Source organism: Glycine soja, chromosome 17, assembly GCF_004193775.1.
Source record: "Glycine soja cultivar W05 chromosome 17, ASM419377v2, whole genome shotgun sequence".
NCBI lineage: Eukaryota > Viridiplantae > Streptophyta > Magnoliopsida > Fabales > Fabaceae > Glycine > Glycine soja.
In genome coordinates, this window is record NC_041018.1 from 417,633 (window position 1) to 443,927 (window position 26,295).

General features: G+C 30.4%; 3 protein-coding genes across 8 annotated transcripts; 1 reads left to right on the top strand and 2 right to left on the bottom strand.

Moving 5' to 3' along the window:
* The first annotated feature begins 3,720 nt into the window (after nucleotides 1-3,720).
* On the top strand, nucleotides 3,721-4,637 carry LOC114393919 (40S ribosomal protein S15-4-like). The gene is made up of 2 exons (XM_028355423.1): nucleotides 3,721-3,860; nucleotides 3,932-4,637. The coding sequence occupies exons 1-2, from the start codon at nucleotides 3,858-3,860 to the stop codon at nucleotides 4,394-4,396; spliced, it is 468 nt and encodes a 155-aa protein (XP_028211224.1). The 5' UTR covers nucleotides 3,721-3,857; the 3' UTR covers nucleotides 4,397-4,637.
* Nucleotides 4,638-9,683: 5,046 nt separating this feature from the next.
* Nucleotides 9,684-16,544, bottom strand: LOC114391788 (calcineurin B-like protein 3). 2 transcript variants are annotated; one of them, XM_028352745.1, is made up of 10 exons: nucleotides 16,355-16,544; nucleotides 15,981-16,118; nucleotides 14,641-14,795; nucleotides 14,238-14,320; nucleotides 13,925-13,984; nucleotides 12,950-13,058; nucleotides 12,706-12,758; nucleotides 11,878-11,958; nucleotides 11,183-11,295; nucleotides 9,684-10,344 (listed from the first exon to the last, which is right to left on the bottom strand). In XM_028352745.1, exons 3-10 carry the CDS (start codon nucleotides 14,762-14,764, stop codon nucleotides 10,287-10,289), a joined length of 681 nt encoding a protein of 226 aa, XP_028208546.1. In that variant the 5' UTR covers nucleotides 14,765-14,795; nucleotides 15,981-16,118; nucleotides 16,355-16,544; the 3' UTR covers nucleotides 9,684-10,286. The 2 variants fall into 2 exon arrangements, with proteins under 2 accessions (XP_028208546.1, XP_028208545.1); XM_028352744.1 differs by lacking the exon at nucleotides 15,981-16,118 and having other exon boundaries at nucleotides 16,355-16,543.
* A 3,032-nt stretch (nucleotides 16,545-19,576) lies between these two features.
* LOC114392379 (BTB/POZ domain-containing protein At5g47800-like) lies at nucleotides 19,577-25,958 on the bottom strand. Of its 5 annotated transcripts, none has more exons than XM_028353499.1 (8): nucleotides 25,698-25,958; nucleotides 25,520-25,587; nucleotides 22,859-23,193; nucleotides 22,373-22,484; nucleotides 22,213-22,282; nucleotides 21,717-22,121; nucleotides 20,885-21,628; nucleotides 19,577-20,245 (listed from the first exon to the last, which is right to left on the bottom strand). In XM_028353499.1, exons 4-8 carry the CDS (start codon nucleotides 22,429-22,431, stop codon nucleotides 19,766-19,768), a joined length of 1,758 nt encoding a protein of 585 aa, XP_028209300.1. In that variant the 5' UTR covers nucleotides 22,432-22,484; nucleotides 22,859-23,193; nucleotides 25,520-25,587; nucleotides 25,698-25,958; the 3' UTR covers nucleotides 19,577-19,765. The 5 variants fall into 5 exon arrangements, with proteins under 5 accessions (XP_028209300.1, XP_028209299.1, XP_028209298.1 ...); XM_028353498.1 differs by having other exon boundaries at nucleotides 25,520-25,606; XM_028353497.1 differs by having other exon boundaries at nucleotides 25,520-25,958.
* Nucleotides 25,959-26,295: the final 337 nt, after the last annotated feature.

A 26,295-nucleotide genomic window follows, 5' to 3' on the forward strand; every position in this document is an offset into this window, starting at 1 on the left:
CAATTCAATTAAACTAATTTGTGAAACATTCTCTGCCAAAGCAAACTAGTTATGAACTGGGTCTGGGGTTGAGTGAGTTTGACGACAGTAAGCTAGCTAAGTCTGGTCTGGCCCCATATGGCAGAAGCCCTCTCCAACCGGCAACCACACCATCATTCATGCCTCTCCTATCCTATAATTGAGATATTATTAACTAGTTGTGTTTTCTCTATTCTTTTCTTCTTTCGGCCTGTGTTACGTGCCTGTACCATTACACATTACAATGCCTGTGCTGTGATGTGAAGAAAGATGCCATAGTAGAAGAGAATAATCATATTATAATGAACTCTGTCTTGTCATGCATATATGTGTTGTGTTGTGAACTAAATACCCATGACTCCATGCATATATATATATATATATATATAATCATTTAGAGAAACTTAAAGAAACTAAAAATATTATGTATGATGACCAAAGGTTTTTTTTATAAAAAAAATAGAGACAAAGATAAAATTTGTATGACTATAAGAATGACAGGCAGTAAAAATAAAAGGTTTAATATTTTTAATTAAATATTTAGAGTAATTAAATATTTTTAATTCTTGTTACTATGTTTGGTCCCTAGTTTATTCTTTTAATACCTATAATATTCAATTCATTTTCAGATTAGCTCATGTAAAAAAAAATGACAGGGAGTAAAAATAAAAGGTTTAATATTTTTTCTTTAATTTTTTATTTTAGTCTCTAAACAATATTTTTAGTGTTTATGGTCTTGTATTTATTTCTATTAAAAATTTGACTCGTTGCTATCAAGTACTTTGTTTGTCCTTAATTATAAGATTATTTTAGAATTTTGTTTGTCCCTTTTTATAAGAATATTTTTTAATTTATAAATGCATTAGTTATTTTTTCCTATATTATTCTCTCCTCAAATATTAATAAAAAAAATAATTAAGTGGATATAGAGATAAGAAAAATATAATTTTTGAATAATAATATAAATAATTGACAAATTTAGTGTGATTAAAATTTTTCAAAAGACATATATTAGTTGAATAAGTCTTATAATTAGAATCATAGACAACAATAACAGTAAATGATGATGTAGCTCATACTTTGATAGTTTAATGACTTGTAACTTTACCAAGGAGAGCCTAATAAAATAATATAATATTTGGCTAAAATATAATTTTTGTCAACTATTTTTTACAAATTCATGCTTTTAGTCCTCCCAAAGTTCCATTTTTTAATTGAGATATTTCATCCTTCCATTTTAAAAACTTTGTATTTTTAGTCCCTCATTGTTTAATTGAGACATTTCGTCTCTAACTTTAAAAAATTTAAAATTTTAATCATTGTGACAAATTTCAAACGTCAATCTATATAATTTGTAAACGTTCATTTACACATGTTTGTTTATTATCTACATCACAACTATTTTTCAATTATTTAATTACTAAATAACTTAATTTATAAAAAATAATAATTAAAAAGTACATAGTCAACGAGCTTGAAATTACTCAAGGGGACTAAAATATCAAATTTTTAAAAGTAGGGGACAAAATATCTCAATTAAAAAATATGGACTAAAATTGTGGATTTTTAAAAATGGGAGACAAAATGTCTCAATTAAAAAAACTAAAGTCATGGATAAAAGGGGGACAAAAATTATATTTTAGCCTAATATTTTTTTTTTGCTGAGTGCCTAATATTTTTTATAAGTTAAGTTTTTAATTCCTTATTATGTTGACTAAGGGATTGAAATCATGTTTAATTTTCAAAATGATGATTTAATTTTTAATTTTTATTATTTTGTTTTAATTTCTATAATATATCTATTTTTAATACCTATGATATTTGATTCATTTTGAATTAGTTCTTGCGACAAAATATAGGGGGTAAAAATATATTATTTAAATATTTAATGGGAAATGAGTATTTTATGGAAACTAAATAAACTAACAAAATAAAAAAATAAATTTTTATAAATATTAGTTTGATTTTTTAATAAAAATTAAAGTAAAAATATTATTTTATTCGGCTACTTGTGGATAATTATAATGGACTATATATTTTGGATTTAAGCCCTAGAGGATTTTTTTTATATAAAAATGATATGTTATGATATATCAATGATAAACTCACCCAATCATATGTTTATTTTTCTCTTAATAGATTAATTTTCTTAGTTTATCATATTATATTAGTGAACATAACAAAAATAAATAATCCAATAAGAAAATTACTATTGGTCCCTACAAACATTTTTCTTAATTCCTACAAAAATTTAAATCACCTAGAAAAAGAATACACAACGAAAATATGATTTATGTTGTCATGTTTTTTGAAATATACAACAAAATCATATTTTTCTTTTGTATTTTTAAAACAAAAAATAATGTACAACGAAAATACGATTTCATTGTGTATCTTTTATTGTTAAAAAATATAACAAAATCGTATTTCCGTTGTGAGTTTTGTTTTTATAATTTTTTTTATTAATTATAAATGCAAGTTATATCTTATAAAGTAATCAAAATAATTGTGATATAATTTACTATTTTTAATAGAACTTGATATATATTTTTAAACTAAATTAAATTAATTGGATACAAGTTATCGTTTATAAAGATAGTCAATTTAATTATTATAATAATTACCTTTGTTAATCTTAAGTAGATCAATTCATCATTAATTTAAATTTAAATAAAAAGATAATTTAGGTAACAATTAATTTTATTACTATTAAAAAGGCAATGTACGTCATCATTAATATAACTTGTATGAAAATTAATTTAAGTTAAAAAATGTAACTTAAATCTCTAATTATATTTTCATGAAAAATACCCAACGAAAATCTGATGTATAAGAAGGGGTGCGGAAAAATTACACAATAGTGATGTGTTCCTATTTTGAATGTATGATGTAATTTTCTGCACCCTTTTTATACATTGAAAATGTGTTTCTCTCGCTATATTTGAGATGAAAAATATAGGTTAAATTTTAATTTTGTTCCCCTTCTTTTCAAATTTTTTTGATTTTGGTTCTCCTAAAATTTTATTACAAAATTTGGTCCTCTTAGTTCAATATTTGAAATTTTGATCATTCACTTAATTTCAAGCATTGAATGTTATAGTTGACAGTCTATTAAATGACATGACACATTTAAAATGAGTTTATTAAAACATAAATATGATAATTATTTTATTAAATTAAGTAAAAAATAATTAAAAAATTAAAGAAAGTCTGGAGACCCCTTCTTCCCTCTATTTTTTTAGATTTCCTTTTTTTTGTTTTATTTTAATAAAGTCATTTTAAATATGTTATGTCATCTAACCGATAATCAACTATAACGGTCAATGTTAGAAATTAACAAAATAAACAAAATCACAAAGTTTGAATATTAGGAGGACCAAATGTTACAACAATATTTCAAGGGGACCAAAATTAAAATTTTATAAAAACAAGAGGACCAAAATTATAATTTAGCAAAAGATATACAATAGAATTGTGATTCTATTATTGAAGTGTACAATAAAATTATGATTCCATTATAATAAAGAGGTGCAAAAATTATATAAAATTAAAATCATAATTCTATTTTACATTTTAAACCCTTTGGTAGAAGTGAAGGGCAATTTGCATGCTAAAAGGAGTAACTCCCATCCAATAATATTAATAAAATTTGAATGGGCTTTTGGGGTAGTAAAGGATATGGAAGCCCAATAAACGTAGAACTGGGAGCCCATCAAAGGTGAGCTTGTTCTTCTAGGGTTACAGCATAAGAGGTCAAGGTGATTTGCCTGCCTTTGTCAGTGCTTTCTATTGTTTGTTCATTTTGTTGTTCGAAGCCAAAACCCTAGCAGCCGGCGAGAATGGTGAGTTCTCCTTTCTCCGACGAGAGTGAGACCTATTTGTTGTTTATGAATGTTGAATATGCATTTTGCAGGCAGACGTTGAGGTTGATGCGGCGGCAGCGGCAGGGGCAGCGCAGCCGAAGAAGAGAACGTTCAAGAAATTCAGCTTCAGGGGCGTGGATCTGGACGCGCTTCTGGACATGTCCACCGACGAACTGGTGAAGATGTTCAGTGCGCGTGCACGTAGAAGGTTCCAGAGAGGTCTGACGAGGAAGCCCATGGCCTTGATTAAGAAGCTCCGCAAAGCTAAAAGGGAAGCACCAGCAGGTGAGAAGCCAGAACCAGTGCGCACCCATCTCCGCAACATGATTATTGTGCCTGAGATGATTGGTAGCATCATTGGAGTCTACAACGGCAAGACTTTCAATCAGGTTGAAATCAAACCCGAGATGATTGGCCATTATCTCGCTGAATTCTCTATTTCATACAAACCCGTCAAGCATGGTAGGCCTGGTATTGGTGCCACTCACTCTTCCAGGTTCATTCCTCTCAAGTGAAAACCTTACCGAAACTCTTGTCAGATTTTCTTTTTATTTAAGCATTTTATTTTTCACTTGTCTGTCTATCATGACTTGATTCCATAGTATCAACATTTTATTTAGTTTTTGATTTTGTCAACTTCGATAACTTGTTCATTTTAAGCATGGGAGATTTATGCATCAATATTTGTCCAAGTAGTCTTTTTTCTACTTGGGTTTGTGAATGCGTTAATGGATGAATGCAAACTTATTTGGATGACTGGCCCCGCTGGATTCAGAGAATTTGAACGCAATTTTATACACCTCCATTCGTGTCATGGTAGCTACTAGCTAGAAATACTAACATTCTCTATACGGGTTTTGGTAGATAGTAATTGTTTTGATTTAATTATCAGCACCTGTGATGCATGCTTAGTGAAAGTAATGTAATTCTAGCAACTACCAACCAATAATAACTTTGAACGTTTTTAACTATTAGTAAATTTACCCGTGGTCTATATGCGCGAGATGGAAAGTAGTCATTTCCTTTTATGTTAAATATTCAGTTCCATGTATGAAAAAGATTACTCAACCCAATTTAGCCCTTGAGAAAAAAAAACCACTATATTGTCCCTTGATATTTCAAATGTTCGTGTGGTGTGTATTCTTAGTGAAGAACATTTAGATATCAATGTGTACATTTTCACTTTTTCATAGATTCATTATTTATGTATCAATTGAAACGCGGCTAAAAAGTAAGATTTTCACTATTTGGTGACTTTTTATCTGAGATATAATTTGACTGAGTAGTTTATTAGAGATAGTAACACAACGTGTATTTCTGTTTTAAAGTACCTTGAATGCCAATCCAAGGATTTGACTTAGGCACGATCTGGTGGTTAAGAAAGTGACCATGGATAAACAAACACTAGAATTCGTGTTTACCAATATTTTTATTGTGAGCGGAATAATGAAGAATGAAAATCAGAATATGAAGGGCCACGAAAGGGAAACCTTATATTTGGCATTTGTGATTTTAAAGAACAATCTAAGCTTGAAACTTATTTGGTGAAAAAAGAAAGCAGAAATTGTTAATTACTAACTAACGACACGGGGGCAGGAGAGAAATAAGATGTGTGTGAACTGGTGAATATGCTGTGGTAGATAATAGGTGCCTATCTCATCCCCCATTGTGTTTTCCGACCCAGTTGTTTTCGGTATAGTGGAGTCCATTGATTGAAACTCTTGCTATTCATTCCCTTTCCTTCTGGCGTGGCAACAATCGCATTCTGCATTGATCTTGAGGTGCTCTCCTACGACGGCTCTGGAGAATGCCTCCTACCCAAGTTCCAACAGTGTTTGCTGTGAATCCTATTTTCCTTACGTCTTCAGCATCCAGCAAAGGAGAAAGAAAAAGTGAATGAATAGACACACAACGACTATGTTTTCTTTATATATGGGTAATTTAAGGGTGTGTTAAGTTTGCATTTTCATTTTCTGTTTTCATTTCTTGTTTTCATTTTCTGAAAATTGTTTTCATTTTCAAAAGATTAGAATTTTAAAAACATATTTGGTTTGACTTTTTTTTGTTTTCAAGAAATAAAAATATTAAAAATACGTTTTCAAAAGGAAATATATTTTTAGATTGGTTTAAAATTATATTTCTTGTTACTGCATTTTTATTTTTTATTTTATTCAAAATGAGGTTCTTGATTTTAATTCAAAACGAGATTTTATTATTTTTCGTTTTTGGTTTATTTGAAAAAATATTTTTACTGAAAATATTTTCAAAAATTCAATCAAACGTATTTTTATAATTGTTTTCTATTTTCCGTGAAAATAAAAACAAAAATAAAAAATAATTAAATCAAACATCCCTAATAAATTCATATCATATTCAGGGAGCGGTTCGGAGACGGGTTGAAGGCAGTATTAGTGTCTCCGTCCCCGACTTTAGTAATCAGACAAAATTCAAGCACCCTGATCCTGGTCATATTTGGAATGAGTTCAGGTATGAGTCTATGATGATATTTGTCATAGCTACTATTGAAGGATAAAAAAAATGAAGAGTAAGTTCGTATTGTACAAAATACTGCAGATATTAGTGGTTACTATCTACAGCCGACAGGCAAAGTATCATCTATCCACAACCAACCGAAGAAAATAAAATTAGTAATTAGTTTTTTTTTTATTTACATAAGTAACAAGGGAATAACGATAAAAAGTAAAAAAAATATAAAAGAAACTTTCCACTACATAGCCTATAATCTAGTGTCATTTTTGGGCTCTCTTTCCCCACATCTATCAACAACATTGACCATATTAAAACATATTGTTGCAATGATCGAAAATGATTTTTTTCACAATAACTAAAAATAAAAGCAACTATACCTTTTCATACACTGTAAAAATATTTTAGTCTAAATCTGCATATTGATTTATATAAAATACTCTACATACATGAAAAAATACATAAGAATTTAAGTTTCATGTGTTATTAATGTAGAAATTTTCACCCCACATACCTGTTTAAAATATTTTCATATATGATTTTGAGAATTTGTACATTTTGTTGATTTTCAATTAAGTCAATATTTTAATAATTGTTATAGAAACCAGCATACTTATTTATAATTGATGAACTTAGAATGAAATTGATTTTTTTTATCTACCCAACTATTCCTACCCTCAAATTATTAATATAATTATCCCTCATTATTATTAAGTGAGAATTTGGGTCTCCTTCCTAAATTCGCACTTTTTAAAATACTTTTTGCAGATTACTTTTAGAATTCGTGGTCCTAACACAACTTCTACTTTTTCCTTTGTTTTTTTTTCTTGCAGACCCATATTTATTATTTACACCCCCATTTACTATACCCAATCCCATTTATTTCTTTTTGCTGACTCCTGTTTAGAATTTGATAACCCCAAACCCGAATCATAAACAGTATTTTTCCTTTTTATTTTGTAATTTTTTTAAGTAATTAGTAATATATTTAATTATTGTATTTTAATAATATAAACTTAATATATAACGTAACTATTTAACTAATGTAACTAATTTTTAATATCTTGGCAAAAATATGAACGGTCAACTATGGGTCATGATCCATAAATGTGAAAAAAAAATCTTTCAATCCTCCTGAATTCTAAATGGGAGTCTACAAAGTAAAATAAGAAAGGTGTGAATTCGGGCTGACCGTGAATAGTAATGAAAAATAATTTGGAAGAGAGATGATTGGATAGATAAAAAAATGAAATGAAATGCGAATGAACATTATCAAGTAGTACAGTATATTACAGGTGTCTAAAAAGAAGCCAGAACAGAGAGGGTTAACGCAAATACATCTACTTTGACCCTTCCAATGTTATCAGCTTTGTTTCTTCTCTTCCAAATCAACCATTCCTCACTAGTGAGACCTTGCTGATGCATATATTTGTGAACATCAATTATAAAATATGAAAAATTAGAAATACCTTTCTTTCTTACCATACAATGTGTCTTTCCGTGTTTGTCTCCTAATGTTGTGGCTCTACCTCCTGTTATTGTGTGTTTCTAAAATTTTAAAATTATAACGAGTGAGTCCAAAGACAAATGCTTATATAAGATTTTAAAAAAACTTTAATTACAAGAAAAAATAGAGTTTAACAAATTCCAAAAAAATAAAAACTGATTATATAATAACTAAAAATTAGTTAACTATTTAGATAAAATATCTTTTAAAAAATAAAAAATTATTATTGATTTCATAATTTTAAAAAACTGATTGCATAATAATATTCGAATAAAATTTCTGTAAAAAAATTACTATTCATCCTATAATTTTTCTAAAAAAGTCAAATCTTTGCTCTCATGATTTTATTCAAGTGTGCTTTCCAGTAAATGAACAACCTTCTATCCCTATACTTTCTTTTTCACCAAACCTGCCAAGGTAGGGAATGAGGCATCTGTGATGACATTTTTAAAATAAAAGCATAACATCTCGTATTGTTTGTTTGTTTGTTTTTTTTTTTTTTATCTTGCTTAATTACTACAAATCTACAAATTAAAATGTGTAGACTTTATTTATTCTACATCTAAACTCCAAATAAATTTCTCCTCTAAGTTAATCTTTATAATTAATTTCTAAACTTCTACTATAACTGATCTTACTAACTCTTTGCTGTCCAAAAATAAATAAATTATACTAACTCTTTAATTTCTTGTTACTAACTATTCTTATTTTATTTTCCTCATCACCATCAGCACGCACGCAAAAGGAAAATTTGAAACGATCAAACGACACTACTTTACAACCAAGTAAATTGTATGATAATCAATAAGTGCGAATTCTACTAGTTATTTTTCTTTGGTAATTTTTTTTTTGGGAGGACCTTGTTGATTGTATAAGTGGTTTTTTTTAATCTTGAGATATGTCTTGATTTTCTAGACTCAACATTTTATTTTGAAATTTTTTATCCAAATAATTCATGAATTCCATACAATATTTTAATTAGGTAATTTAATATGTTTTAGATATTAAATAAACCTTGTTTGACAAAATGATTAAATAAACCTAATCATTTTTAACTAATACGAAGTATATTTTTATAGATTATTTTAAAAAACTTATTCATTTAAAACTGTTAACTGTTTAATATTAAATTAAATTCCTTAATTTTTATAGATTATATTTATTCTTACAATGAAAATGTGAAAAAGATCTTATATAATAAATATCGGTATAAAAATAAAAAATCTTAAATATAAGCCATTTTTGTTTAGCTTGAACTTAAGTTTGATATAATCCTGCGAGTAGTTTAATTTAGTAACCAATAATCAAAGGATATGGATTTGAAATACTTTAAATTCACCACATATTAATAATGAATAGATAAAATAAAATACTAAATTATTTAAATCTTATTAAAATTGAAACATTATTATTTAAAAAAAATATATATATATATATATATATATATATATATTTTATTTCATGTAATAAATAAAATAAAATTTGTCTAATAGTCATATATATGACTTTAATTACAAAGTTAATGTTATAAATTCAAACAAAATAAAATTTAAACTTATATATATATTTATCTCTATAATTGGGTTTTTTTTTCTCCTTATTTTTTTTTCTAGAATCATTCCTATAAATTTCAAACATTTTGTTTTTAGGTCCCAGCCACTAGTCATCCGTGGTTCAATTGCCAGGTCGATTTTTAAAACTGAGATTTACCTTTTACACTTCTCCCACCATCATCACATTTGAACATTTCTTCGTGGCATATAATTAAATAAATCCTCCGTGTGATTTTAGGCACTCATAAAATATTGTTTTCAATTAATTTCTCAAATACATACCCTTGCAAAAAAATGTAATTACAAGAAAACATACGCTGCTAATTGATTTTTAATCATCAATAGCCTAGCCAAAAATAATGGCAAATATAAGAGTGAAATAAATTGGATAGAGAGGGGCATTATCTTTCTGTCAAGGAGGAAAGCTAGAGTTGGCTTTAAGCACAACAACTGACATGCACTTAAGTTTTTTGGAGCAGCAATTCTCAACCCAGGGCATGTGCTCAAAGAACTCTTCACAGATTGCTGAAGCCATTGCACAAGACTTATGGTAAACATATTTCTCACCAAAATTAATTCCAAAGTGCTAATGCTGAAATGCCTGAATATTCTATTTTGTTCCCCCTTTTATTCTCAAATGAAGCAAATAAATAAATAATCAAACCCATTTGTTCAATCTACAAACCTCATCCATCCAAAAACGGGAAGACAAAGTTCTACTTGTAATGAAAATATAAATAAACTCCATATCCACCCCGTACCGAATCCTTCACATAGAACCCGGTCATCATTCACAAGTCAATCGAAGACCATTCCCAGTCAAGAACACTGAAACTGACATGGATGCTGTAGTTTGCCTCAAGTATCATCAACTTGTGAGTGAAAAACAAAACTGGGAAATGTAGTGGTGATATCTCTGCCAAGGAAACAATTTAAGTCAGATGTTAGATTCTAGAGCTTGATAAAATAAAATAGTCCCTGAGAAGTATAATACATAGACATATTAGAAATGTTATCCAGGACAAAATAAATTAAAAGGTAATTGTATTAGTGCCAAAATCCAAATAGCTACCATTTAAACAAACTTTTAATATGAATATTAATGAACCATAAAGTTTACAATTTTACATACATAGTCCACATAGGTCATGGGCATGTATGTGTACATATTTTGCTTTTTTTTAATTATTCTTTTAATGATACTATATATTAGCAAGCAGCTTCCAAACTTCTAGTTACAGTTTTTATTTCCCAAGAAATACGCTAGGTTTCTTTCTTTTTCATTACCAACTTGAAAGTGGCAAACAATACGCACATGCAATTATGAGAAGTGTTGAGAATAAGAGATAAGGGAAGAATAACATTTCCATTTTATTATAATTTCATTTTCTTTATAATAGTATTATCAACTAGTTTTAAAAACATTTGAATTGGTAAGGATTTGAAACTTTTGCTATAAAAATATTAGTAACGTAATCAATTCAGCCCAGAGGCACTGGCTAAAAAATCAATAATAGAATTTATTTATTTATTTATTGAAAATCGCATTGGGAATGCAATGAAATCATAGTAGGATAAAAAAAAGTAATAAAAAAAACATTTTTCATGCTTTTACTAGTGCCTTGGGTTAGTGGTTAACATTTGCCTTAATAACATTATGATTCATTTTAACACATTCAAATAAGCTTGGTTACATTTCCCTCGCAAGATAATTTCAAAATCCAAATAGTGGTTAGTAATGGAAAGAAACTCACTTGAGATATTGAAGAGTCATATTTTTCAGAAGGGATGGATGCCGCAAGACAAGGTTTCGCCATTCTTCCTTGTCAATCTTCCCATCATGTTTGGTATCAGCTTCCTCAAATGTCTAAATAACTCAAGAACTATCAGTGACATACAGAGAAGATAATAGTAGCACAAGAATGATTTTATGTACCAATGTCATCATTATCAACTCAACACACACAAAACTCTGGTAACCTGTGATTTTCACAAGAATAAGGCTGAAAAAAGGTTTACTATATTTAGCAGAGAAATTAAGTAGCAACTTCGGACCAAATATGAGGAAAACATCACATTATTCACATAGAGTACACACAGCTGTCGAAATTAATAACTAAAGTGAGATACAATGAACTGATGAAGGATGAACATGCACCAGCAAACAGAACATGTGTACTTAAATTACTTACAAAAATTAAACAGCAGTTTTCCAAAGTATGCATGCTTTGCATTTAATTGACATGCTTCATAATATTGCTTTTACTTCTACAGACTTTCAAGAGACAAAATATAAATAATAAATTTTATACTTATTCTAACACGAAAAAATAGAAAACAAGCAAAAAAGAAAAGAAGAAAAAAAGTGCTTATAAAATGCTTCAATTATACAGTCTAGTAATGAACATAAAATTTGATATGCAATTAAGTTATCAGATAAATGAAGCACCTTGTCAATAATACTTTCGATCACATCATCTGAAAGATTCATGCCAGATTCGGCTAGAGTGGCCACTACCATTTGTTTTACCTATTACACAAATGACATCAATCATCAATGTATATTATCAAATATATGCTGCTATAAGAAACATATATCAGCGTATCGAACAGATTTCGAGGAAAGAAACAATTTTTTGCTCTACAATTCTAAAACATGGTTTTAAATTCATTTGCAGTTAAATTCTAGGAAGATACTCAAGTTTTAAAGAGGAAAAAGAAAAAATAAAAGTAATGCATAAATTTTGAGAATGCATAACTTCCAATGTTAAAGCTAGAAGATAAAAAAAATGGTAATTTTAACTCAGGTATAATAATTTAATTTACAATTTCATCTAGGTTGTTCTCAGTTCTCACATCAGTAACTGATAAGAACAATTTGTCAAATTCTGTTCCAAAATAAGGTCATGTACCTAAATATTACCAGAAACAATGATAAAGTTGTTTAATTCCTGAACAATATATCACCTATAATTCAACCCTTTGTTTCTCCCAGTGTTATAGCCTTGGCCTTTAGATAAAGATGGCCAATCAAACTTTGAAAACCCTTCAGCTAGACTGGTTTTCAATACAGGGCATTGGACCACGAAAGTATTAAAAATACATATGCAGTGGGGTTAGAAAAACAAATTATGTAAGTTAAGGCTGATTCAAGTTACTAACATATAACTCTATCCCTCATTGAATGTCAGGAGACCCAAACAAAGTAAAAGAAAGTAGTCCACATGGTGGGTGGACAAAACTTAATTTATTCAACATCACAAGAAAAGAAAATTACCTCCTGCCTTTCAATAAAACCTTGCTGTTTGAGATCATACAATTGGAATGAGACTGCAAAAAAGAAAAGTTGGAAATGCCCAACATATGCATTACTATTAATAACTAATGCATTAAGGAAATAAATAAACTACAGAAACAAAACATGATCTAGCTCCCTCTCCAATAAATGCTCTTCCTATTCAAAACCCAGATAAAAAAGTAGACCACATAGCTAAAGTCTTCTAAACATTTGTCATTCTTACACTCAATCTTATCATCAATTGGTGCATTGGGATGAAAGACAGAGAGAGCTCGTGCAAACTCTTCAAAATCAAGTATCCCGTTGTGCTTTGTATCAAACAAGTCAAACACCTACAAACAGTACAAAATCATGAACAGGACAAATAAAAATTCTAAGGTTCACATCATATGTATATGGCATACAACTAACTCTTAAGTAATCAGATCATAAATATTACGCAAAAAGAGCCATCCGCATTCACAAATCAAAGATAAATGCCATAATGGTATAAAATGCCACATTTGTTAGCCCATATAGTAACATAGTTACATGTAAAACACATCAAACAGATTATAATAATGAAAACAAAGGTAGTTGAAAAATTAATTTTACTGTGGAAATTGAAAATAATATCCACAGTTATGGCGTTTTCATAAAAACAATGCATACAAATATTTTTGGCTTAAATGTGTTTTTGGTCCCTCAAATTTAAGTCACTTTTGTTTTTGTCCCTCAAATTTAAATTTGCGTTTTTTAGTCCCTCAATTTAAATAAATGTTCTTTTTAGTCTCTCTTCCGGTAAAAAAACTGCTACAAATTGTGCATCCAAACCGCAAAAAATCAGTCAAGAGGGACTAAGAAAACACATTTAAATTTGGGAGACCAAAAACAAAAGTGGCCCAAATTTGAGTCAAGGGATCAAAAACATATTTAAGCCAATATTTTTATATTGTTGTTTGAGGGCGAGCCCTGGTGCAGCGGTAAAGTTGTGCCTTGGTGACTTGTTGGTCATGGGTTCGAATCCGGAAACAGTCTCTTTGCATATGCAAGGGTAAGGCTGCGTACAATATCCCTCCCCCATACCTTCGCATAGCGAAGAGCCTCTGGGCAATGGGGTACGAAGTTTTTATTTTTATATTGTTGTTTCTTTTTCCTCAGGGTGGAAATGTAAAAAACAGTTGGAAAAAGAAAAACAAGAAGTTAATGTTCTATGTACCCTATCTGCAAATAAGCTCTCTTTCTTGTTCGTCTTGAACAATGCCAACTGAAATTCTTCCTGCCATGTAAAATCAGGAAACCATCAAAACAAACAAAAAGTCAATGTTTAGATCTACAAACAACCAATGCCATAAACAATATAAAGTGTTGTGAGTTCTGAATTTTACATAAAACATAACACACTTGTAAAGATATGATTAAAAGGATATACTAGGAAAAATGTCACAGTCCAGAAATGTTGAAAATACAAATATCACAAGTTCATAACACAAACTGATAGAAGGACAGAGCAAAAGATGATATAAAAAAACCTTATTAATTAGTCCGTCATCAATCACTGCACTGCTGATCTTCTTGAACAATTCATACAGCGCTTCAATCTCACTTACACTAACTGCATCAACAATAAAACACATAAATATCTTATTTTGTTAATATTTCTTTCCAATTTTTTATGCTTTTGACAAAAGAAGAAAATTGAGAGAAAAAACAGATGAATATTCTATAATAGTGAATCAATTCTTAACAAGAGCCTAGATATCTGAACAATAAGAATGTACAGGTTCATTGCCATCTAACTGTTATCTAAGTCTTCAATGGCTTTCAACAGTTATTATAGCCACTAAAAGGAATTGAAAGGAAATAAAATGGTAATGTTGAAGTGAGCTTCATTTGCCGTTCAGATGATAGAAAGAAATTAGAGATATGACATACACACTGTTTCTCTTGCAAGAACTTCTGGATTTTCTAAACCTGTAGGTTGCTTTGACGAATCGGCATCACAACAATTTACCAGAGCAGCACACAAATGCTTTAATCCGTCTAGGCACTGCACCATTATCTCTTCCAGAAGTCAAAACACTCCATACCTGAAATCCAGGAGGAAAGAAGGTAAACTAATTAAATGTGTAAATGTATAGATTTTTTTTTCTTTTGACTTTAGTCATTGATAAAGAAAACAAGTATGCGAAACATAGAACTCAAATTGATAAATCAAGTGACATGTTAAATGTAAGGCAATCATTTTGAGTCTACTACTGCAATTGATATAACACTTTGAGAGATTTATCAACATATAAAAGAAAATGAGTGCAAGTCAATTAAGTTTTATGCATACATCTTCATGTGCAAACATACCTATAATGATGGTGCAAACAAGAAAAGGGAGCAACACACAAATGACTACTATTTTTCCTGAGAAAATTGCAGATAACCAAGCCTGAACTTATGCTTGATTTAACACAATGTTTGACAAGCAAAACCACCGGCAATAAACAGATTCAAGCCCGTGGTGACAACAGATAGAAACATTTTCAATCTATGTTTTGAAGCCAACACAATTTAATGGATGAAAACCTTTTATTTCTCATTTCCTTTGAAACATATTTGTTGCTATTCAGCTCAGGACAAGAGGCATAGAAAAAGATTTGGATACAACTTTATCTAGTTCAAGGAATCCAACTGTTTCCTGTCTGAGAAGAAACTAAGGATAATGTAGTACCACAAATGCTTATGAAATTAGCATAACTAGAAGCATGTATTTGCGGAAATGGCTGGCATTAATAACATTGTCAGCTATCCCAGTGACATTGCACTTCAGCAATAATTAATGCAAGCCAGCCACCTTTGTCATCACATTGCTTTAATCTTCACAGATTCAATAGTCTCTCCATCAACAACAGGAAGTAAATATGATATTCCATGGAACAATAAATTGATGTATAAGAAAACACGTTGCATACATAATGTTTCAAAATCTATAACAAAACATCAACTTTTTGTTGTTACCACACTTTACCAGGGAACTTAACGATTCAATTAAAATTCAATACCAAACCTAAATAGACCGAGCATTCCATCCTCCACCTAAAATTTCCATGCAGTGTGCGGAAGGAAAGTATTTATACCCTCTAAAGAAAAGAGTTCAACAGTAATATGTGTGCCACTACTACAAATTTTTTAGCAATTCAAGTATGATTCTACACCAGAGGCAACAAAACAGATTCATCCTCAACCACGGAAAGCAGAAACGAGATATGGGAGAGAAGCCTCACGAATTTAATCTCCCAATCGAATAGATTAGCCAAGTGATCACTTCCAAAACCAGGAAATCGAAAACCACAGTTTCAACAGCAGAGCACAGAATTCAGCGACAGTCGCACACTCTTTCACACAAAACATGGGACTTATAGCTGGACATGCAACAAGCAAGGCAAAAACATGGCAATGAAAAAGATTTAATTTAAACAGCATACTGGTCGTACAACGATAAACAGATACATCACCATTGATTATTGATTAATACACAACAAAATTAAAAATTAGGGATTCATGAATAGATCTACGGAGAGTAATTAAATAATAATAATAAAACGGAACTTGAAAAGAATTGAGGTGAGAGGTATAGAAATGGAGAAGTGGGGTTTACCTTTCAGATAAAGAGGGAAAGCGAAGGAGAATTGGACTCAATATTCTCGGACATGTTTGTCTGTCTGGCTTTGAAAATTGTAATTTAGGAACAAGCAAACATGCAAGGTGGGTGGGTTTTTGGTTTTTATACGCTGAAATGGCTGCAAAAATGAACAATCCTGTGATTGTTCTGTCCAACCCAAAATAACAAAACTGACTGAATTAATTATTATATTTATATTTATGGAAAGAATGGCATAAATGACAATAATTAATTAGATTGAAAGAACCATATTTCATGTTTCAAGAGGGAGGGGAGAAATGCACCAACCTTCCCATGCCTCCATTTTCATGTTTAGCTTGCAACTATTCCTTCCTCAAAAATTAATTTTAGATTTAGATAAATATATTTCTATTCCTTTAAATGTTACATTTTTAGTGTTAACAATAAAATAATTTTAAGTTTTTTAAAACATAACTAATTATGATTTTTTAAATTTAATTTTATGTAAATATTTGTATTATAAGAATAAGAATATGCGTAGTAATTTTATTAATAAAACTATATATTGTGTATTTGGGATAACATTTTGAACGAATTCGAAATTAATTTTACAAATTTTATTTTGATGAAAAGTCACTTTAAGTATTAGACATTTGTATTTGAATGTTTTTATTGTAATAATAAATTAGAAGTAAAATTCACGATAAAAAATTATCGATCTAACAAAAAAACATTATCCCAAATAAATTTAACTTAAAAATTAATTATAAATTAGAAACAATTTCTTTTTTTTTTCTTATTCAAAATTTATAATTTAAAATGGATTACACAATTAGCTTAAAGTTAGTTAAAGCTTATAAGCTGTTTGAGTGTGCTATCGAAGAGTGTCGAAATGATTGTTGAGGTAATTAATGATGACCTCATCGCATGAACTGGTCTCTGGAATGTCGACGTTGGCTGAAGATCGAAGCACAGAATGCGGAATGGGACCAGATTCTTCACCAGGATATGCATTCTCTTTTAAACATCTACCTTATGCACGTCTCATTTTAAACATTTTCGCTATTTTATGAAAACTTTAATTTATAGTATAGAATGATACATTACTCAAAAATTATTTTACAAGTTTGTTCATAAAAATTATAATCTTTATTTGAGATAATAAAAATTTATCAAAGAGTTTTTATTCATACAAGCAATAAATGTTAAAGCACGTTAATTTTTTTTCACAGGTGAGATCTTACGGCTTCAGCGCTTGTTGTCTCATTTTAATTTAAAATATACTGATTTCTGCTTCTTAATTTTTCTATCTTGTAATGTCGTAATCAAGATGTTGATCATCACTTCATCCAAGAATTAGTTGCTGCCAACACTATCAAACTAGTTCATGTCAGAGCAAACACCAATTAGTTGATGTGTTTAACAAAGATCTTCCAATCCCCCAGTTTCAATCTTTCATTCGCAAGCTCAGAATTATGCACATTAACTTCCCGACTTAAGGGTCGGTTTAATTTGTTAAAAATTGTGATACAGGAGACAAATGTTTCTTCTCCACTCTTTCTTTCTCTATAAATTCATAACTGTAATAATGAGATGCCAGCTTTTTTAAAAAAGGAAAACATATTGATTTTTTTTATTCTAATCTCTATTTTATTTTATTTCCGTTTAAAAAAAATATTTTTTTTTCTAAACACACGTTAAATTAGCAATAAATATTATATGCATATATGAAATACTATATATTATTGTACATTTTAATATACCATAAATATTATAAATAATATTATACATTTATAATATTATATATATATATATACATGTAATATATTCCCTTTGTTCTCTTTTATACCAAAAAAACTTTAATTTTTTGTTCTCAAATATAAATACAACTTAATTATTTTTATTTTATTTAATGAAACTATCTTTTTAGAAAAAATATTTATTTTTCAATTGTAAATAAAACAATTTAATGAAATTAACTAACTTTTTTAATAAAGGTAAAATTATTATTATTTTCTTATAAGAGAAATCAGAGGGAGTATTATTTATATTTCATTCATCCTTAAATATAAAATTCTTTTAACTAATTTAAAATCTGAAAGTTGGTTAATAAAGTTAGTGGATGGGTATTAAATTTGTTAATAATTTTTTGTTATTTTACCAAAATTACTATTAAATTTATTAGGAATCATAATATCTTTTTACTTAATTACTTTAATTAATTAATGTGTCGATCTTTTTATCCAATTCACATAAGAGAGATAATACATTTTTTAAAAAATATAACATTTATTGTAAAGTAGTTAAGGGTATTTGCATAAAAAATAATTAATGCAAAAAATAAATTAAAAAAATATTATAAAAATGAACAAATAAAATTTTTAAAAATATTTTTAATAAACTTTATATTATTTTATTTGTGTTATCTATTATTCATCAAATGATATACAAGAAAAAAAAATTATCTTTTAATTGGCATCTTTTTCTTATGTTGTTTTCATTATTCTATAGCTTAATGCGTATCAAACACAACATTAATTATGCTAGAGTTAATCTTTAATAGGTTAAATTAACCTTGAACTAATTGGGAGCCTTTATTAATTAAGTTCCTATGTAAAAAAAATTATAATTGGATCCTTAAAATTTGTAAAATAGTCACAAATTATCTATTTCTGAGGGTTTCAAGCCGTTTTAAATTAATCCCAGAAATCAATTACAAAAATTGTATAAGATTAAGGACTCAATTAAAATTATTTATTTTAGATATCTAATTAAAAAATCTTAAATAGTTCAGACACCTATTCGTTAATTTAACTTTTTGGTAATTGCAGTTAGTAATTAAAATTAGTTATAGTCAATGTTGATTTCCTTTACCATCCAGATATGTATAAGCTATCTTTCTCATATAAAAAATATGAATTTTACTTTACCAACCTCAATACGTCCCTCTCTTTGCTATTTTTTTTTTTTTTCACTCACTTTTGGGTCCCACAGGCGACGGGTATAATAGTGATTTCCCTACATAGATTTTTCAAACGGGCTGGAAGTTGCAAAAGAGCCTGAAAATTCAAGTGCATTTGTAACATTGACCTCTTGGTTAAACAGACAATGATATTTTATATTGTATTACTTTTATATTTTATATAACTTTTTTATCCTTTTTTAATAATAAAATAAGAAAGACATTTTTTAATACACATGATCTCTCTTTGTCTCTCTTTATCAAACAAAAGGATGTAAAAAAAAAAAATTCCCTACATACAACTCTTCAGGGAAAGAGATAGTACAAAGGATTTATACATTGCTTGGTTACATTTATGACACGGTAAGAAAGAAATAATAAGAATTGAAGTTACAAATTGCAGACAGTGATTTTGGAGGAATTCTCCAAAGATTATTATTATTGTTATTATGGTGATCTGAATGTTACTTTTTGACGCCATGTTCTGATTTACTTCTTGTCCTTCTAATGATTTTTTTGGGATCCAAGTCCACCTTGCCGCTTGAACTACTTGCATCTTTGATTCCCCTGGCTTTCTCAGACCGTGTCTCCTCAATGTCTCCTTTTATAACCATCTTTTTTTCCAAGTCCAATGCCAACAACTTACCATCTGATCTTTTAGTTTTGTGGTGGACCCTTTCTCTAATTTCTTCTCCGTTGAATTCTTCGTTAGTTGTAGCTGGTCTATGTTTTGCTCCCAGAAGTATCTCATGTGGCTTTGGCAGTTTGTGACTTGTGGTTGCCTTAGAGCCTTTGTCTTGTTCAAAATAGAGAAGTTGCACTACGGTTCTTAATGGCAGAAGCTCGTTTTTTACTGCATGGGCACGCACTTCTGGTGACAATCTTTGGCAGTCTAGAATCCCACACAGACGCTTCTTGTCTGCCTTGCTCAGGTCAGTATGTACCTGTTCATGCAAATAACTAAAATCACATATAAAGATAAACCAAAGAATAATAAAAACTGGCCACTGAATTGGCTTCCCTTGGTATAGTCTTTGGAACATAATAAGCTAAATAATATGATACAATGTACTACACAATATTTTTGTTTTAAGTATACAAAAACAGTATGTACTTTTAGCTAATTAAATGTTAGTAAAATATATGATACTGTTACATACATAAGGGTACAAATTAACTACACAAGTAAACTTGTTAGTCTTTTTTACTTATATGTTATTCAATATTTTTTTATTTGTAGTTGTATTCTAACTATCTCTCTCAAGTGAGTCTCTTCCTCATAATATGTTGTTGCCTTTGAGAGATCTTTGTCTAAGATCACAGGCCAACTATATTAACCAAATTGGCACCACATCCAATTCAAAACTTTAGGCATTAATCTACCATGGAGTTCATCGCTCGCACTTTATACTCTAACATAGAGTTATAATATTTATACATAATTTTATTTTTGTTAAACAAAAAATATATTAAGGGAAGTAATCCTAATACTTGATTTTTTTTTCACGTAAAATTTTCCAGCATTAAAGCAAGGGACGACGAAAACTAAACAAGTGACTGCAGGTGTTATACGGGTACTTTACCTTAAGATAGATGTTAATTGCTTGGTAGAGATCATCATGATCTTCCCGGGCAATACTGGGCACAGTTTCAGCAAGAGACACAAACTTTGATACCTGCATGTTGTCATCCCTTGCGACCACTTGAAGATAGGAATCGATGAGCTTGCCAACATTTCTGATTGATCTCAAAAAGTAGCTGTTATCCACAGCCCCAGGGGACATTCTTTTCCAAAGCTTCAAGAAAGTTTCCAACACTGCTAGAACCAACTCTGTATCATAATAGTTCTGGTCAGAAGAGGATTTTGAAGGGTAAAGTAGGTCACTCACTGTTGCCTCTTCAAACTGTAAGCTTGCTCTTCTTATTAGTTCTGTTTTGGTCACCGAAGAGACACCAAGGTGAATTGAAATGCTGAGAAGCCTAAACAAGAAGCCAACCGAAACAGACCCTCTATCTGCAGGAATCATGCTCACGATTGTTTCAAGAATTTTTCGGTTTTTCTCCTTATTAGATTCTTCTGTTTGAGACGCTGAACTGCCAGAACTTTTGAGCTTCGTGAGGCCCGGTAGCCACCGGCAGGCATAGACATGCAAAGCTTCTCCAATAAGCTGCGGAGGGAGCACATAGGTTGATCTAATAGCCATGATTATGCACCTGAAAAGATCTATGTCAAGATCAGAAACATCCTCCGTCCACCAATCCTTTGGCACAGAATGGTGTTGTTTTTTTGTGTAACCTGGCCTGGTGTAGGTGTAGGACCATTTGACCTGCACAGAATCATCGTTTATGAGCTAAAAAAATTAACATTAAAAAAGTCACAAACGTGAGAAAGTTTGATGGATCTGAGGTCTTGACCTGTGGCGGGGGTGTGAGAATTTTCTCAATAATTGAATCAATGCACTTTCTGACAATACCAAGGTTCTCAGACCACTCTGGCAACGTAGCAGTAGTTTGAAGCGTTGCAATGGAATCCTTCCAACCTTCAAGAATGCATGAGTTGAAGAAAGACTCAAGTTTGCCTACCAAGTTTCCCTTCTCAATGGAATCGTTCATTCTAAGGAACTTGGCTGCACAGAGAGCGGATACAAAGTTATGAGCACTTATGTTGATTGCGATTCCGTAACAAAACTTGGCACAGAGTTCAAAAGCATCTTCTCCTCCTGGTATATCATGAAGCTCTAGAGAGACACTCTCGGAATCACTTGTGTCATAGCAAAGCCTTTGTAGGAGGCCACATTTTGGAAGAAGCGGAAACTGCAGCTAAAAAGAGCAGAATTATAGATGAACCAATGATTAAATTTTGATTTATCTTTTCACACACACAACAGCATTTTCATTCAAATCCCAATACCTTGTGTAACAGATAAGTAATATCATTGATTTGTATCACAAGGTCTGCAGCTATCTCTGATATCAGAGTCCTGCATTATTAGGAGAATACATGTTAATTTGTAAAAAGGTTGTTGTATGTAGATTTTTTCACCAAAAGGTTGCTGCAAAGTGCAAAATACCTGGTAGCTTGTTCAGTGTAGAAAGTATCTGCCTTTGTTCCAAGTTTCATGAACTTCATTTTTATTTGTTGTTATGAATACCAAATCGTCAAGAAAAAAACCTCTACTTAACCTGCAAGTTCAGAAGACTACACCTTGAACGACACTACAATAGATCTCAATCTCATAAAGTCATATATATATATATATATAGAGAGAGAGAGAGAGAGAGAGAGAACAGAAGGCATTGATGTAAGTGTAACCCTCTCAGAACTAAATCCAAAGGGTTGTCATGATGCATGACCATGAAACAGCAAAATACGGAAGCACCAACTTAGATTTCTTCATTTCAAGCAAAGGGATGAAGGAAAGACAAGGAAATCAGAAATCACTATACATGAAGGTGGAAGAATATGACATGATATCCTGTCCTGGTCGCTGTGTCGGTTATGTATGAGAAAAATCCTCTTAAAAAAGCAGAAAGAGAATTTTGCAACAAGACTTTACCTCAAGTTCTAATAAATTTTGCCAAAGTTCTGCCACTTCCAACCTCATTGATTTTTATATACAATCCTGAAAGCCCTTCAATTCATTGAAGATGATGTCCTCTCCACATATTAAAGAAAATAAATAAATAAACCACCAAATTCCAGTTTATGCCGACATCCGCCGAGAATAACAAGTGCTTAGAGAGTTCTTGCAAAATGGCATGCACCTCCGTTTCTCTCTATTCATTGAAGTATAATAGAGTTGTAGGTGAAGTTTACCAAAAGTCTTGCGAATGCCGAATACTCTCACTGACTAACATCAGGCTTCAGATTTTTCCGCCTCCTCTGCAGTTCCTGACACATGACATGTAACACAAACTGAACAACATGAAAATTTTGTAAACGTTGGCAGATATTCTTAAGTTACTCATACGAATACGATAATGACGAATTAACGATACAGTTTTTGCCCCAAAATTATAGAATAAAATAGTAAAAGGGAGCTGAAATTTGGGAAAGTGCTACTTATAATTATTAATTATATGTTAAAACGTTGACTCTTGCCATAATATCCTTGCATATATGACTTGATTCCTAGCTAGCTACAGTAATAATTTCTTTAAATTTGTGTCAGAGAAAGACTCAAAGAATACTTTTAAGTAGAATGGAGCCAGTAGCATATATTTTGGGTATTGAATACTCATCCAACCCCACACAACTTAATAATAATAGCAAATGGAGAAAGAAGCAGCACCACGGCAGAAAATGCACTGAGCATGCATAAACATATATGATTACCTTGGCGGTTGGGTCTTGGCCAGAGAATGGATAGTGGTAAAGCATGTTTATGCCATGTTTGGAAGTTGGGAATTAAGTGTTAGGTGAGCCAACATAAATGATTCGAGCTTTTACATTACAGTGGCTCTAAAGTATATGTATATAATTAAATCCGAAACAGATATGTACTAATACACACCCAACCAATCTCTATAGAAGATATACTTTTGATTCCATATATATAAAGATACGTGGCTTTGTCCAGACAATGATATGAAAATCCGAGAGAAAGTGATGCACCGGGCTAAAAACTAATCTTACCAAAAACTTCCTAACCGAAGGCAAATAATACTGATAATTTCTTGTGTGGCTACTTTGATAAGTCACTTTCGCCGTGTCTCTAGAGAATTTTGATATATTAACCAATGTACTCTTCTTCTTTTTTCAGTTTAAACCTATAATAGGCCCAGAGTGGTCCACTGCTGTGGTCATCTCAATTATCTTATTCCCCATTAAGCATATAGGAATCAAGAAAGGTGGAAGCCAACCTTTTCTCCTTTCTTCAATTTGTTTCTCTTTTCTTTTCAATTTTAGTCACGAATTACTGAAAGAGTACAGTACAGCTTCATTTCATAAAGCTATCCAGCCATTCAAGTTTTGTTTGAGATTTGATTCAAATTTTGAATTATTTAAAAAAAAATACTCAATTATATTCTTAATCCTCAAATATTATGATTATACGTTTGTTCGTTTTGATTTCATCTAAATATTTAATGCATGTCACAAACTGGACATGACATAATAGTAACTAAGTATTCCAGCTAAAAATCACATAATATTTGAATTACAATTTCATAATAAAGAGTTCTCTAACTGTATTGATTTAATTGATAATACTTGTTGGTAAATTATTATTTTTATGACAAAAATAAACAAACAAAGTAATGTCTTTCCATTTTGAAAAAACTAATGAGTTAAACATGAGATGAAATTGGGATGGAAAGACATGATTATAAATGAAAGAAAACTTGAAGATCCAATTAGCACCATTAAAATATGAGAAACCAAAATTGTATAATCATAAATAGGGGAAGGAGAATCTAAAATCATTTTTTATAAATTAAATTATGGTATTAGCGGTAGGCTGTTCCCACACATCATTGGTTAAAATCTGACATGCAGGATGGTCTGTGCTTTGACAGACAAATGGTGGTAAAGCAAAAAGTAAAATACCAGTTTTTGTAACATGGCATGGCACTTATTGCTTTCAACTAGATAGAGAATGAGAAATCATTCATGTTTTTCTTTCAAATAAGATTGCATTCGAAGCCTAGCCAAGGCACCTTTTTCATATAGGCAATTCTCAGATCCCAATTCCATGAACACTAAAATTCAGAAAAGTGTATGGTTAAGCTAACTTTACTCTATGCTGAATCAATGTAATCTATTTTTATAATCTTTGATGGCATTCAATAAGGTGTTTAGCCAATTATGTGGACATTCTCTTCTTCTGGAATTGATAAATTCTCTGCCAGTTACCCTCTGTCACCCCCACTAGAAGGTTTTTATCATTTACTTTTGTCCCTTTTCTTTTGTAAGTTTTTAAGCAGAACCTACAGTGTGTTCCTTTTTCATAAATTCTTATTACCCTCGGGCAAAAGTATTCTTCATCTTTAAAACAAAATGAAAAAGCAACTTTAAGCTTTTTATTGGTTAAGGAGTGATAAGTCAAAACCTAATGCTTTAACTTAATAACTTATACCCTATCGCATATATATTTTCTCTCTATACTATAGTCTATACTCTACATACTCTACACTAACAGAATAAAAAACTAAATCAAACACCAAATTAAGAAAGGATTTGGAAATGTTTCGAGGAGTGAAGCAAGAAGAGAACATACCTGTTTCTATATTATTGGTGTTACTGATTGAATCTTGGGAAGCAGAAAAAGCTTTACAATTGAAAAGGCTGCATAGTTTAAAAGTAGCTGTAGTGTGTACAAATTGAAGAAAGTAGATGAAACAGAATCAGTAATCAAACTGAAGCTAGAGAGATACAGTGGTCTAGCACCAACGTACATGAACATGCGAAGCTGAAAGTTGAGTGCTTTAGCAGTAGTGTTATGCAAGTAATCCTCAGAGAGAGAGAAAGAGAGAATAGGGTGTGTCTGTAACTTATGCTTCGTTTAGAAACAGCCAGGGAGACACCAACTTAAGAAAAATGTGTACCACAATGTCTCCTAACCAAGTGTTACGGGGTACAGCAGGGAGAGAGAAGGAGTGGTTCGTTGGGGTTAGTCAACATGGTAATGTATCAAAAGCATGCCATGATAAATTCATTGAATAGTAAATAGAATGGAATAGAAGAGGGGGAAAAAAGACATGGGGAAAAAATGAAAAAAAAAATAAAATAGGAGGAAGCAGTGTCTTTTCCTTCTTCACCCAACAGCTTAAAAATTGGTGCTCTATGATTGAATTACTAAAAGCATGCAGTGCAAGTGGGCTATGACTTTGGAGTGCTCCTATACTAATTGAAAAGAAGCTTGTGTGGGGCCAAAGTCTCTTCATAGATAAAGATCCTCTATGCATTCCTCATCACGCTTCCCCCCACTAATCCTTGGGATATTCTTCTATTTTATCTTCGAAATGAGAGTTAAAAACTACTTCCTTAAAATAT